The 14,426-nt window shown below is 45.0% G+C and overlaps 1 protein-coding gene across 2 annotated transcripts in view; it reads right to left on the bottom strand.

Moving 5' to 3' along the window:
* Positions 1 to 14,426, bottom strand: part of LOC112253025 (cilia- and flagella-associated protein 46) — a 93,861-nt gene that overhangs the window by 64,197 nt on the left and 15,238 nt on the right. For both annotated transcript variants that reach the window (XM_024424895.2, XM_024424886.2), the window contains exons 10-16: positions 14,313 to 14,414; positions 13,807 to 13,997; positions 13,483 to 13,711; positions 12,978 to 13,098; positions 11,638 to 11,767; positions 11,119 to 11,243; positions 4,060 to 4,199 (exon numbers count right to left, since the gene is read on the bottom strand). In XM_024424895.2, coding sequence (XP_024280663.1) covers positions 4,060 to 4,199; positions 11,119 to 11,243; positions 11,638 to 11,767; positions 12,978 to 13,098; positions 13,483 to 13,711; positions 13,807 to 13,997; positions 14,313 to 14,414 — 1,038 coding nt within the window. The remainder of the gene's footprint in view (positions 1 to 4,059; positions 4,200 to 11,118; positions 11,244 to 11,637; positions 11,768 to 12,977; positions 13,099 to 13,482; positions 13,712 to 13,806; positions 13,998 to 14,312; positions 14,415 to 14,426) is intronic.

Here is a 14,426-nt window from a genome sequence, read left to right as displayed (position 1 = left end):
CCAGTCTGCCCAGCGTCGCCAGTCTGCCCAGCGCCGCCAGTCTGCCCAGCGCCGCCAGTCTGCCCAGCGCCGCCAGTCTGCCCAGCGCCGCCAGTCTGCCCAGCGCCGCCAGATCTGCCAGTCAGCCAGACTCTTCCAGATCTGCCAGTCAGCCAGACTCTTCCAGATCTGCCAGTCAACCAGACTCTTCCAGATCTGCCAGTCAACCAGACTCTTCCAGATCTGCCAGTCAACCAGACTCTTCCAGATCTGCCAGTCAACCAGACTCTTCCAGATCTGCCAGTCAACCAGACTCTTCCAGATCTGCCAGTCAGCCAGGATCTGCCAGTCAGCCAGGATCTGCCAGTCAGCCAGGATCTGCTGAAACCACCAGCCAGCCAGGAGCTGGTAGATCTATCTACCTGCCTGAGCTTCCTCTCACTCCTGAGCTTCCTCTCACTCCTGAGCTTCCTCTCACTCCTGAGCTTCCTCTCACTCCTGAGCTTTCTCTCACTCCTGTGTTTTCTCTCACTCCTGAGCTTTCTCTCACTCCTGTGTTTTCTCTCACTCCTGAGCTTTCTCTCACTCCTGTGTTTTCTCTCACTCCTGAGCTTTCTCTCACTCCTGAGCTTTCTCTCACTCCCGAGCTTCCCCTCAGTCCCGAGCTGCCTCGGTCCCGAGCTGTCCTTCAGTCCCGATCTGCTCCTCAGTCCAGTGGGGTTCTGGGTGAGGACTACTAGGCCATGGTCGGCGGCGAGGGTGGACTATCCAGGGACGAAGGGAGAGGGGACTAAGACATTAAAGGAGTGGGGTCCACGTCCCCGCGCCGGAGCCGCCACCATGGACAGACGCCCACCCGGACCCTCCCTATTGTTTTGAGGTGCGTTCGGGAGTCCGCACCTTAGGGGGTTCTGTCACGCCCTGGTCAAAGTATTTTGTGTTTATCTTTATGTATTTGGTCAGGCCAGGGTCAGGCCTCAGGCCTCACGCAACAATTTCACAAATTTGGCTGTTTTTAATCTTTGCTATGCTGTAATAAAGGCTTTACACTTTTTGTTAGACCAACCTCTCTGTTATTATTTATTTAGTGTTGTTTACACTGTTCCAAATTGTCAGAAAAATGATATTTATAATAATAATAATAATAACCCTCCTTTTTCTTTGATCTCCTTCTACAGACTCTCTGGTACACTTATCATTTATTTTGTGTAGTTTACATTGTTCCAAACCGTTAGAAAAATTATATTGTAATTTAACAGCACCTGTTTGGCACACATAGGCACACAGCGCTTGCTCCATACCTTATTTTCCACAACTAGTCAAATTTATTCCACACACCCGACTTCCCCTTTACCTCATTCGCAACCAAATAAACCTTCCCCCCGTTTCGAGTTTATTTGTCACGTTCTCTGCATTCATTTTGCTGTCACATGTGTTACAGTGTTCATAGTTTGATATAACCAGTTTATTGATGTGATCATGCTATAGGTCAGGCCCTATTGGTCACGTGCATGCGAAGAATACATGTGTCACGTAAAGAGAGCAAGGGTCGAAGGGAATATGTAATCTATTTCCTAAACAAATTAGGGATTTTGGTAACATAACTTTTCAGTCAGAAATGGATGTAATTATGTTGCAGCTTCAGCAACACAGACAGCGCTATACACACACTGATGTTCTGTGGTGGTCGCTGCAGCAGGGAGGAGAGAGAGGCAACTGGTGCTAGTCCCAGTCACTCGCTTTAAAAAAAAAATGTAAACAGCGCATCAAGTCTGAGCCAGGCGGCACAATCAAATCAACTGCGGTCGGACTCCCTCAAGTCATGTGTGTCTTAATTATTTCATCAAACAGATCGCTTAAGGCATCAGAAAAGCTCAGTGCATATAGTTGATTTGATTAAAACATGTGTCTATGGATGGAAATATACAAGTAAAAAAATAGATTTTTTGGGGTCGGGGACAGCTGTCACGCCCTGGTCAAAGTATTTTGTGTTTATCTTTATGTATTTGGTCAGGCCAGGGTGTGGCATGGGGTTTTTGTAATTGTGGTGTGTTTGTCTTGGGGTTTTGGTGGTGGTATTGGGATTGTAGCTTAGTGGGTTGTCTAGCAAGGTCTATGGCTGTCTGGAGTGGTTCTCAATCAGAGGCAGGTGCTTATCGTTGTCTCTGATTGGGAACCATATTTAGGCAGCCATATTCTTGAGTTTGTCGTGGGTGATTGTCCTTAGTGTCCTATGTGTACTCTCTGTTAGTTTGCACCAGATAGGCTGTTTCGGTTTCGTTTATTGTTTTGTGTAGTGTTCGTGTTTTCTTTGTTGTATTAAACATGGATCGCAATCGACACGCTGCAGTTTGGTCCGACTCTCCTTCATCACCACTAGAAAACCGTTACAACAGCCCTAATCTTTACACAGGTCCACCTTGTGCTGGAGATAATACAAGTTTTGTCACACAACACAACGCCACAGATGTCTCAAGTTTTGAGGGAGAGTGCAATTGGCATGCTGACTGCAGGAATGTCCACCAGAGCTGTTGCCAGAGAATTGAATGTTCCGGCATAAGCTACGGACAATGAGCACAATTGCATTTTATCGATGGCAATTTGTATGCACAGAAATACCGTGACGAGATCCTGAGGCCCATTGTGAGGTCATTTTTTTAAAGGTATCTGCAACTAAAATATGCATATTTGTAAATTTGTATTTAACCTTTATTTAACTAGGCAAGTCAGTTAAGAACAAATTGTTATTTACAATGACAGCCTACCCCAGCTGAACACTAACCCGGGCGATGCTGGGCCAATTGTGCACCGTTCTACGGGACTCCAAATCACAGCCGGTTGTGATACAGCCAGGAATATCTATATTCCTAGTCATGTGAAATCCATTGATTAGGGCCTAATTTATCTATTTCAATTGACTGATTTCCTTATATGAAATGTAACTCTATAAAATCTTTTAACTTGTTGCATGTTGCGTTTATATTTCTGTTAAATACACATCATATCGCTGACTCTACCTTTACTCAGTTGTTTCCCTCAAATGAAGGGGATGATGACGCCATCTTTGCGAGAAGGGGAGAATCTGATTTCATTCAGCATAAGTGGAGTTGGCCCTGAGTTAGTCTGTACCCGGAGCAGATAAGTTCTGAAGGATTCGTTGCCATAAAAGGTGAGCCACTTTCGTGTGCCCGGTTATCCCAAGTTGAACTCAGAGTTAACCAAAGTTAGCTCACTAACTGTTCTATCTCGCACCATAGTACACCCCCCTCTGTACCTCCGGGCTCAATCTGATTAAATCTCACAGTGCCACTCTACTGCTAATATTGGTCTTTCGCCTTTACTTTGCATTAATTGCATCAATAGAATCAATCAATGTCTATAAAGAAAAGTCACAGTGACTATAGTGTGTGGTCAGGAGAACTGAGGATTGGGGGGGTTCTACTAAGCTAACATATGGAATTGTTTTAAGATGGTCATACCAAGGATAAATGAGCAATTTGATTTTGGATTTTAGAATTAACATTATTTGATGAAACACTGAATTTGGCCTTACTGCTATTAGCCAATAGAAAGGCATTAACTAACAGATTCATACATAGAAAAACAGACAGTCAAAAAATAAATCAAAACTAAGTTTGTTTTAAAGTGTCTGTCCAATATCAGAGATAAGAAAGATCATGAAATTATTTATATTCTTTGGGATCCATATATACCCCCCAACAATTGGGCACTAAACTACTTCCGAATACACTTCCCTTCATTTTTTAAAAGTGGTACCGGGCAACCTACAGATGAGTCTTAAGGCTTGTGGGTGTCCTAGAGCAAAACAACCGACATGTATGTGTTCGTGTGTAGCCAAAACTGTTTGGACGCTACGGACAGAACTTGGCAGATCGGTCAGTCCCGTGATGCTTGTCGAGAAAAACGGAGAACAACATCGTGTTCGTTAGTCTTACCATGGAGTGGTCATAGTAGTTTGTAGGCCAAACCGTTCGAATTGCTACAGAAGTTTTCGTGAGAAGACCGATTTTCTGAGCATATTAAGGGACATGGGTCAATGGTCAAAGGTGGTCATCTGACCTCAGCATTGATGAAGCAGACTTCAGCCAGCAGACGGAGCAGGTCCTTCTCCGCACTCTGGGACAGTCGCCCTGCCGATGGACGCCGGTCACCATGGAGTCCACCCTCCACTGGGCTCTCGTCCCCCGCCTTGCGCTCACCTGGGGACCAGAGGGTATCGAGTGAGCCAGAGTGAGCATGTGCAGTTATGCGTCAGTAGTTCTGTTAACAACCCAGTCTCTCCTCCCTCCTACACTAATCTCCATTACCGCTGACACTAACCAGTGAGCCACATGCTAGTTATCAATATCATTGGTTGATAACTAACTAATTTGCACCCAAATAAATATGTAAGATGATTTAATGATTTCAATGAAGCAGTTGAGCGCTGTCGATAGACTGACTTAGTGAAATCAATTAGGCAGTGAAAACATTTTTCACATGTAAATGTAAACTCAAAGAGTATTGGACGCTACAATCCTACAGAGATACCCACTACTTAGGTTTCAATCAGTTACAATTAGTTTATTATATATATATATATATATATATATATATATATATAAAATATGTATATATAAAATATGTAGACACACATATATATACATACACACACACTCATATATATATATATATATACACACACACACACACACACACACACACACTCTGCTGTTCAAACGTTTGTCCTTGTTTTTGAAAGAAAAACAATTTTTTTTGTTCATTACAATAACATCAAATTGAACAGAAATACAGTGTAGACTTTGTTAATGTTGAAAATGACCATTGTAGCTGGAAATGGCAGATTTTGTATGGAAAATCTACATAGGCGTACAGAGGCCCATTATCAGCAACCATCACTCCTGTGTTCCAATGGCACGTTGCGTTAGCTAATCCAAGTTTATCATTTTAAAAGGCTAATTGATCATTAGAAAACCCTATTGAATATTATGTTAGCACAGCTGAAAACTGTCGTCCTGATTAAAGAAGCAATAAGACTGGCCTTCTTTAGACTAGTTGAGTATCTGGAGCATCAGCATTTGTGGGTTCGATTACAAGCTCAAAATGGCTAGAAACAAAGAACTTCCTTCTGAAACTCGTCAGTCTATTCTTGTTCTGAGAAATGAAGGCTATTCCATGCGAGAAATTGCCAAGAAACTGAAGATCTCGTACAACGCTGTGTACTACTCCCGTCACAGAACAGTGCAAACTGGCGCTAACCAGAATAGAAAGAGGAGTGGGAGGCCCTGGTGCACAACTGAGCAAGAGCACAAGTACATTAGAGTGCCTAGTTTGAGAAACAGATGCCTCACAAGTCCTCAACTGGCAATTTCAGTAAATAGTACCCTCAGAACACCAGTCTCAACATCAACAGTGAAGATGTGACTAGGGGATGCTGGCCTTCTAGGCAGAGTTGCAAAAAAAAGTCATATCTCATATGCCATTTCTAAGTGAGGCCAAACTTTTGAACGGTGGTGTTTATAAACTCAGCAACAAAATAAAACGTCAATTTTTCATGACCCTGTCTTTCAAAGACAATTCGTAAAAATCCAAATAACTTCACAAATCTTTATTGTAAAGGATTTAAACACTGTTTCCCATGCCTGATCAATGAACCATAAACAATTCATGAACATGCACCTGTGGAACAGTCGTTAAGACACTAACAGCTTACAGACGGTAGGCAATTAAGGTCACAGTTATGAAAACTTAGGACACTAAAGAGGCCTTTCTCTTGTAAAACACCAAAAGAAAAACACCAAAAGAAAGAAGCCCAGGGTCCCTGCTCATCTGCGTGAAAGTGCCTTAGGCATGCTCCAAGGAGGCACGAGGACTGCAGATGTGGCCAGGGCAATATATTGCAATGTCCATACTGTGAGATGCCTAAGACAGCGCTAAAGGGAGACAGGGCGGACAGCTGATTGTCTTCGCAGTGGTAGACCACGTGTAACAACACCTGCACAGGATCGGTGGCATTCGAACATCACACCTGCGGGACAGGTACAGGATGGCAACAACAACAGCCCGAGTTACACCAGGAACGCAAAATCCCTCCATCAGTGCTCAGACTGTCCGCAATAGGCTGAGAGAGGCTGGACTGAGGGCTTGTAGGCCTGTTGTAAGGCAGGTCCTCACCAGATATCACTGGCAACAACGTCGCCTATGGGCACAAACCCACCGTCGCTGGACCAGACAGGACTGGCAAAAAGTGATCTTCACTGACGAGTCGCAGTTTTGTCTCACCAGGGGTGATGGTCGGATTTGCGTTTGTCGTCGAAGGAATGAATGTTACACTGAGGCCTGTACTCTGGAGCAGGATCAATTTGGAAGAGGAGGGTCCGTCATGGTCTGGGGGGGGTGTGTCACAGCATCATCGGACTGAGCTTGTTGTCATTGCAGGCAATCTCAACGCTGTGCGTTACAGGGAAGACATCCTCCTCCCTCATGTGGTACCCTTCCTGCAGGCTCATCCTGACATGACCCTCCAGCATGACAATGCCACCAGCCATACTGTTCGTTCTGTGCGTGATTTCCTGCAAGACAGGAATGTCAGTGTTCTGCCATGCCAGCGAAGAGCCAGGATCTTAAATCCCATTGAGCACGTCTGGGACCTTTTAATTTTTAATTTATTTATTTCACCTTTATTTAACCATGTAGGCTAGTTGAGAACAAGTTCTCATTTGCAACTGCGACCTGGCCAAGATAAAGCATAGCAATTTGACCCATACAACAACACAGAGTTACACATGGAATAAACAAAATATACAGTCAATAATACAGTAGAACAAAAGAAAAGAAAAAGTCTATATACAGTGAGTGCAAATGAGGTAAGTTAAGGCAATAAATAGGCCATGGTGGCGAAGTAATTACAATATAGCAATTAAACACTGGAATGGTAGATGTGCAGAAGATGACTGTGCAAGTAGAGATACTGGGGTGCAAAGGAGCAATATAAATAAATAAATACAGTATGGGGATGAATTAGGTAGATAGATGGGCTGTTTACAGATGGGCTATGTACAGGTGCAGTGATCTGTGAGCTGCTCTGACAGCTGGTGCTTAAAGCTAGTGAGGGAGTCTCCGGCTTCAGAGATTTTTGCAGTTCGTTCCAGTCATTGACAGCAGAGAACTGGAAGGAAAGACGACCAAAGGAGGAATTGGCTTTAGGGGTGACCAGTGAGATATACCTGCTGGAGCTCGTGCTACGGGTGGGTGCTGCTATGGTGACCAGCGATCTGAAATAAGGCGGGACTTTACCAACCAGCGTCTTGTAGATAACCTGTAGCCAGTGGGTTTGGCGACGAGTATGAAGTGAGGGCTAACCAACGAGAGCGTACAGGTCGAAATGGTGGGTAGTGTATGGGGCTTTGTTGACAAAACGGAGGGCACTGTGATAGACTGCATCCAGTTTGTTGAGTAGAGTGTTGGAGGCTATTTTATAGATGACATCACCGAAGTCGAGGATCGGTAGGATGGTCAGTTTTACGAGGGTATGTTTGGCAGCATGAGTGAAGGATGCTTTGTTGCGATATAGGAAACCAAATCTAGATTTAATTTTGGATTGGAGATGCTTAATGTGAGTCTGGAAGGAGAGTTTACAGTCTAACCAGACACCCAGGTATTTGTAGTTATCCAAGTATTCTAAGTCAGAGCCGTCCAGAGTAGTGAAGCTGGACGGGCGAGCAGGTGCGGGCAGTGATCGATTGAATAGCATGCATTTAGTTTTACTTGCGTTTAAGAGCAGTTGGAGGCCACGGAAGGAGAGTTGTATGGCATTTAAGCTCATCTGGAGGTTAGTTAACACAGTGTCCAAAGAGGGGCCAGAAGTATACAGAATGGTGTCGTCTGCGTAGAGGTGGATCAGAGAATCACCAGCAGCAAGAGCAACATCATTGATGTATACAGAGAAAATAGTCGGCCCTTGAATTTAACCCTGTGGCACACCCAAAGAGCCTGCCAGCGGTCCAGACAACAGGCCCTCCGATTTGACACACTGAACTCTGAGAAGTAGTTGGTGAACCAGGCGAGGCAGTCATTTGAGAAACCAAGGCTGTCGAGTCTGCCAATAGGAATGTGGTGATTGACAGAGTCGAAAACCTTGGCCGGGTCGATGAATACGGCTGCACAGTAATGTCTCTTATCGATGGCGGTCATGATGTCGTTTAGGACCTTGAGCGTGGGTGAGGTGCACCCATGACCAGCCCGGAAACCAGATTGCATAGCGGAGAAGTTACGGTGGGATTCGAAATGGTCGGTAATCTGTTTGTTAACTTGGCTTTCGAAGACCTTAGAAAGACAGGGTAGGATAGATATAGGTCTGTAGCAGTTTGGGTCTAGAGTGTCACCCCCCTTTGAAGAGGGGGATGACCGAGGCAGCTTTCCAATCTTTGGGAATCTCAGACGATACGAAAGAAAGGTTGAACAGGCTAGTAATAGTGGTTGCAACAATTTCGGCAGATCATTTTAGATAGAGAGGGTCCAGATTGTCTAGCCCGGCTGATTTGTATGGGTCCAGATGTTGCAGCTCTTTCAGAACATCAGCTATCTGGATTTGTGTGAAGGAGAAATGGTGGGGTCTTTGGCAGGTTGCTTTGGAGGGTGCCGGGCAGTTGACCGGGGGAGGAGTAGCCAGGTGGAAAGCATTGCCAGCCGTAGAGAAATGCTTATTGAAATTCTCAATTATAGTGGATTTATCAGTGGTAACAGTGTTTCCTAGCCTCAGAGCAGTGGCAGCTGGGAGGAGGTGCTCTTATTCTCCATGGACTTTACAGTGTCCTGGAACTTTTTTGAGTTAGTACTACAGGATGCAAATTTCTGTTTGAAAAAGCTAGCCTTAGCTTTTCTAACTGCCTATGTATATTTGTTCCTAACTTCCCTGAAAAGTTGCATATCACGGGGGGCTATTCGATGCTAATGCAGAACGCCACAGGATGTTTTTGTGCTGGTCAAGGGCAGACAGGTCTGGAGTGAACCAAGGACTATATATATTCCTAGTTCTACATTTTTTGAGTGGGGCATGCTTATTTAAGATGGTGAGGAAGGCACTTTTAAAGAACAGCCAGGCATCATCAACTGAACGGATGAGGTCAATGTCATTCCAGGATACCCTGGCCAGGTCGATTAGAAAGGCCTGCTAGCATAAGTGTTTTAAGGAGCGTTTGACAGTGATGAGGGATGGTCGTTTGGTCGCAGACCCATTACGGATGCAGGCAATGAGGCAGTGATCGCTAAGATCTTGATTGAAAACAGCAGAGGTGTATTTGGAGGGCGAGTTAGTTAGGATGACATCTATGAGGGTGCCCGTGTTTACGGTTTTGGGGTTGTACCTTGTAGGTTCATTGATCATTTGTGTGAGATTGAGGGCATCAAGCTTTGATTGTAGGATGGCCGGGGTGTCAAGCATGTCCTAGTTTAGGTCAACTAGTAGCACGAGCTCAGAAGATAGATGGGGGGTAATCAATTCACATATGGTATCGATGGCACAGCTGGGGGCAGAGGAGACCTGTTGGATCGGAGGGTGAGTGCTAGGGCCATTCCCCCCAGAAATGTCCGGGAACTTGCAGGTGCCTTGGTGGAAGAGTGGGGTAACATCTCACATCAAGAACTGGCAAATCTGGTGCAGTCCATGAGGAGGAGATGCACTGCAGTACTTAATGCAGCTGGTGGCCAAAATGGCTTAAGGACAACAAAGTCAAGGTATTGGAGTGGCCATTACAAAGCCCTAACCTCAATCCCATAGTAAATGTGTGGGCAGAACTGAAAAAGTGTGTACGAGCAAGGAGGCCTACAAACCTGACTGTTACACCAGCTCTGCCAGGAGGAATGGGCCAAAATTCACCCAACTTATTGTGGGAAGCTTGTGGGAGGCTACCCAAAATGTTTCACCCAAGTTAAACAATTTAAAGGTAAAGCTACCAAATACTAATTGAGTGTATGTACACTTCTGACCCATTGGGAAAGCTAAAATAAATCATTATCTCTACTATTATTCTGACATTTCACATTCTTAAAATAAAGTGGTGATCCTAACTGACCTAAGACAGGGAATTTTTACTAGGATTAAATGACAGGAATTGTAAAAAACTGATTTTAAATGTATTGTGACTAAGGTGTATATAAACTTCCAACTTCAACTGTAATGGTAAGAACAGCCCAAATAAGCAAAGAGAAACGACAGTTCATCATCAAGTTTCTTCAATTGCAGTCGCAAAAACCATCAAGCGCAATGATGAAACTGCCTCTCTTGAGGACTGCCACAGGAAAGGAAGAGCCAGAGTTACATCGGCTGCAGAGGATAAATTCATAAGAGTTACCAGCTACAGAAATTGTAGCCCAAGTAAATGCTTCAGACTTCAAGTAACACACATCTCAACATCAACTGTTCAGAGGAGACTGCATGAATCAGGCCTTCATGGTCGAATTGCTGCAAAGAAACCACTACTAAAAGACACCAATAAGAAGAAGTGACTTGTTTGGGCCAAGAAACACAAGCAATGGACATTATAGTAGACCGGTGGAAATCTGTCCTTTGGTCTGATGAGTCCCAATTGGAGATTTTTGGTTCCAACCCCGGTGTCTTTGTGAGATGCAGAGTAGGTGAACGGATGATCTGTGCAAGTGTGGTTCCTACCGTGGAGCATGGAGGAGGTGGTGTGATGGTGATTTGTTGGTGACACTGTCAGTGATTTATTTTGAATTCAAGGCACACTTAACCAACATGGCTACCACAGTATTCTGCAGTGATACGCCATCCCATCTGGTTTGCGCTTATTGGGACTACAAGTTGTTTTTGAACAGGACAATGATCCAACACACCTCCAGGCTGTGTAAGGGATATTTGATCCAAGAGGAGAGTGATGGTGTGCTGCATTAGATGACTTGACCTCCACAATCACCCGACCTCAACCCAATTGAGATGGTTTGGGATGAGTTAGACCGCAGATTGAAGGAAAAGCAGCCAACAAAAACCCTTGAATGAGTAGGTGTGTCCAAACTTTTGACTGGCACTGTGTGTGTATATATTTATATATATATATATATATATATATCCCTTCTGCTGTCAACTGGAAAGTTCCTCACAGTCTGATTTAGGAGCTTTCCATCGTCCATCGTCGTAGAGCAGACAGAAACGACAGGCAGCTCGACACACATCCCAAACCTCCTGCTTCCTAGCTGTCTTCGCCAAGGCTGCCCACAATTTCACCCTGAAAAAAAAATGTATTCGATTATCCATACTTTGTTTGGGGATGGTTAAATAATAAATTTCCTTTGGCTGGTAGAAGGCTGGTTGTGCTGCTACACATCATCCCATATCCTCACCCTGAAAAACCTCCTACTAATGATATTCAGTACCAGTAGTATGCACAAAAAAATGTATGAGCTACATAGTTCAGCTTGACTTCACAGTGTCCTAGCACATAGAAACCTATTTAAAGTTGATAGCTACCAAATGGTTCATGTTCATAAAATGTTGATTACGCACCATGTGCACTCATTTGTGTTAATGCCTGTAAGATATCAAGACAAGAGCACATGTTTCTAGAAAACCTTGATATATTCTCTCTCACCCACCCACACACATATTCACATGGTACACACCTCTCCCTGTCATTTTTGCCAGCTCCCTGTCTGCTCAGGTGTCCCTGTACCTTCTCAACACATGCAGAGTGGTGCTGAGCCTTAGCAGAGAGATGAGCCACACCGCCAGGTCCACTGGTGCCTGAGGGGACTAAACACATTTGAATACACATTTACATGAAGAAACCAACTGCATTGGAATAGTGATAAATAGGCCATCATATTGGCACCGTACACACAAACAAATACAAAAATACGTCATATGACAATGATGGACAATCACTTTGAAATTGGAACGAATCGAAGGAGCCTGCAATTTGCCACAGACTCTTCCCAGGCCTGACAAACAGTGTTGTGATTAGCATGAAATCAAAAAATGTAAAGCTATAGGCTTCTAAAGAGAAAATGAACTCCAAAAATCCAGGAATCAGTGATTAATCAGAAATCAAGAAATTACATCCCTGAAAAATGGATCCACACAACTGTGTCTGCAACAGCGAGAGGCACATACTGTTCCTGCTTGAATAATGTAAAAGAGGTCTGTGCCTCCATCTGATTACAGCGTTTTAAGAGGCAGAGTGCTCCAAGGTTAGACCCTTGCTTCGCAGACAGCCAGACACGTCTCACTACAGCACATTGCTGATGACAGTCTGGGGACTAATGACAGCATGGTACAAACACTACATCCTATTATTCATTCGTTCATCTTCAGCACATGCTCAGCATATTTCTCCAATCTGAGGGGTCACCCGGGTTGCTTGGAAGCTCAAACGGCTTCATCATCGGGTTTCTTTGTCTTGTGCCTTGAAAGCCAGTTTGTGCTTGAGGTGTTAGTGTTGTAACACAGGAGGTATTGTTAGGTAAAAGTAGTCATGACCTGCACACCCGACCCGTGTCTGTATAAGCAGCTAGTCTGCTCCAGTCTCATGGCCAGGCTGTCAGATGTAGGACCCTGGCTGGGTCGTTAGGCAACGGAGTGTTCATTTGATCCTGGGCACAAGGGGGCCAGGATCAGAGGGGGGAGATCAAAGAGTGCCAGCCCCTTAGCCCCAGGGCTCCATAGGCTCTATGATCCAGTGCATAGGAGCTATAGGGTTTTTGTCATGCAGACATATCGAACCAAGGAGTCAGTCAAATCCTCCAAGAAATGGTTCTAGTACTTGGATGCTGGGCTATGAAGTAAGTAAGCCTCTCTTTCCAACTAAGCCCTCCTCCAAACTCTGTCTTAGTTTTGAGGGTACCTTAATCACCAATAGTGAGCTTTACAGAGCAGGATTAGGCAATCCTATACATGACTGGTGAAAGACACTACACCAAAGTCATACTAAAATGAAATGGTTATTCAAAAGGATAGTTTGTACTTTTTGCAGTGCTATCTGCGTCGAGCACCACCTGGAAAGCGTCGGGGGACAGGGTGAGGCCTGCGTTGACCAGCATGGGACGTCTTTTTCTCACCTCCTCCTGTGGCTGACCATTCTTAGCCTTCAACAAAGAGAGAAAGCGAGAGTGCGAAAGAGTGATGAAGAGAGAGAGAGAGACAGACAGAAAAATACAGAGAGAAAGACAGAGACTGACACCCATGCTGTTTTCACCTACTACGATCTCTCTTCTCTGCAGGCAGACTCTGATGTAGCATTTTACCAACTGACTGACCATCTCACAGTTTGACATATCACCACAGTTGTACTTTTCATCACACAGTTGGGCAACAACAAACATGCCTATCAGGAACATCACAATCTATATTTCACAGAAATGATATTTAATGCCTGCTTCACCCTACTGCCAGGTTTCATCTTACAGTAAGTCAAGTAAGGTCAAGTCTCCCCAGTCCTGCTTTGTATTTAGTGTAAGGGGTCCGCAGACCTGTTGGATGAGCATGGCAGCCTGGTCCTCTGTGCTGCTGGGGGTCTGATATAGGGTGCCGCGAAGCTGAAGGAGGTTAAGGGCTGAGGTGAGCCGCTCGTGGTGCACCCCTCTCTCGTCCAGCAGCAGGGCCCTCTGGAGGTGAAGCAGAGCGGGCTCCAGCCTCCCCTCTTCCTCCTCGATCACTGCCAGCTCACTGTGGACCTGACAGCGCATCTCCAGCTGCACACTGAGAGAGAACAAAGTTAACACTTTAGATTGGACACACATGTAAGCATGAAAGTGCACAAACACACATAATGGCCTCTGTGTGTGTGTAGTCACCTGGATGTGTCCTCCAGGACTTGGGCCACTTTGAGGAGCGCCCCCTTGACATTCCTCCTGAGGTTGTGCTGAAGGAGGGGCAGACAGGTGTTCCACTGTGAGGCACACACCGCCTGCATCACCTTGGCATCCCCCTCTCTTACTGCACTCTGCAGCACCTTGTCCAGTCTGCCTATCACCTTCAGCTGAGCCTAAGGGACCAGGCAACAACTACAGCAAGGACTCCCTAATGCATCTACAGAATCTACTAAATATGGCGCAACACTGTTGCGCAGAACAATCAAATATATTGAATCGCGCCAACAGTATAATAATTAGATAATACTGTAACATCATGATACTACAACACACATTCCCAATGACATCCACAGCTTGGTTTGCAGTAAAAAGAACGAATGCGTAAAAGGCGCTGGGCTCTTCTGAGCTCAGTTAACACTGTATTGATATATGTTCTGGGTGGCAAACAGGCACATTAACGCTGCTAACTAATGCACAGGAGAGGGCACCTCCACATTGGCTTTGGAGTAGTCCTTCATCCCCCCCTCCTGCTTCTTCTGGAGGTCCAGGTCACACTGGACACACTCCATCATGATGCACTGGCCAACACTCTACAAATAGAG

This window comes from Oncorhynchus tshawytscha, linkage group LG01 (genome assembly GCF_018296145.1).
Source record: "Oncorhynchus tshawytscha isolate Ot180627B linkage group LG01, Otsh_v2.0, whole genome shotgun sequence".
In the NCBI taxonomy this organism is placed as follows: Eukaryota; Metazoa; Chordata; class Actinopteri; order Salmoniformes; family Salmonidae; genus Oncorhynchus; species Oncorhynchus tshawytscha.
Note: the sequence above shows the minus strand (reverse complement) of the source record. Positions and strands in the feature narration are given on the sequence as shown.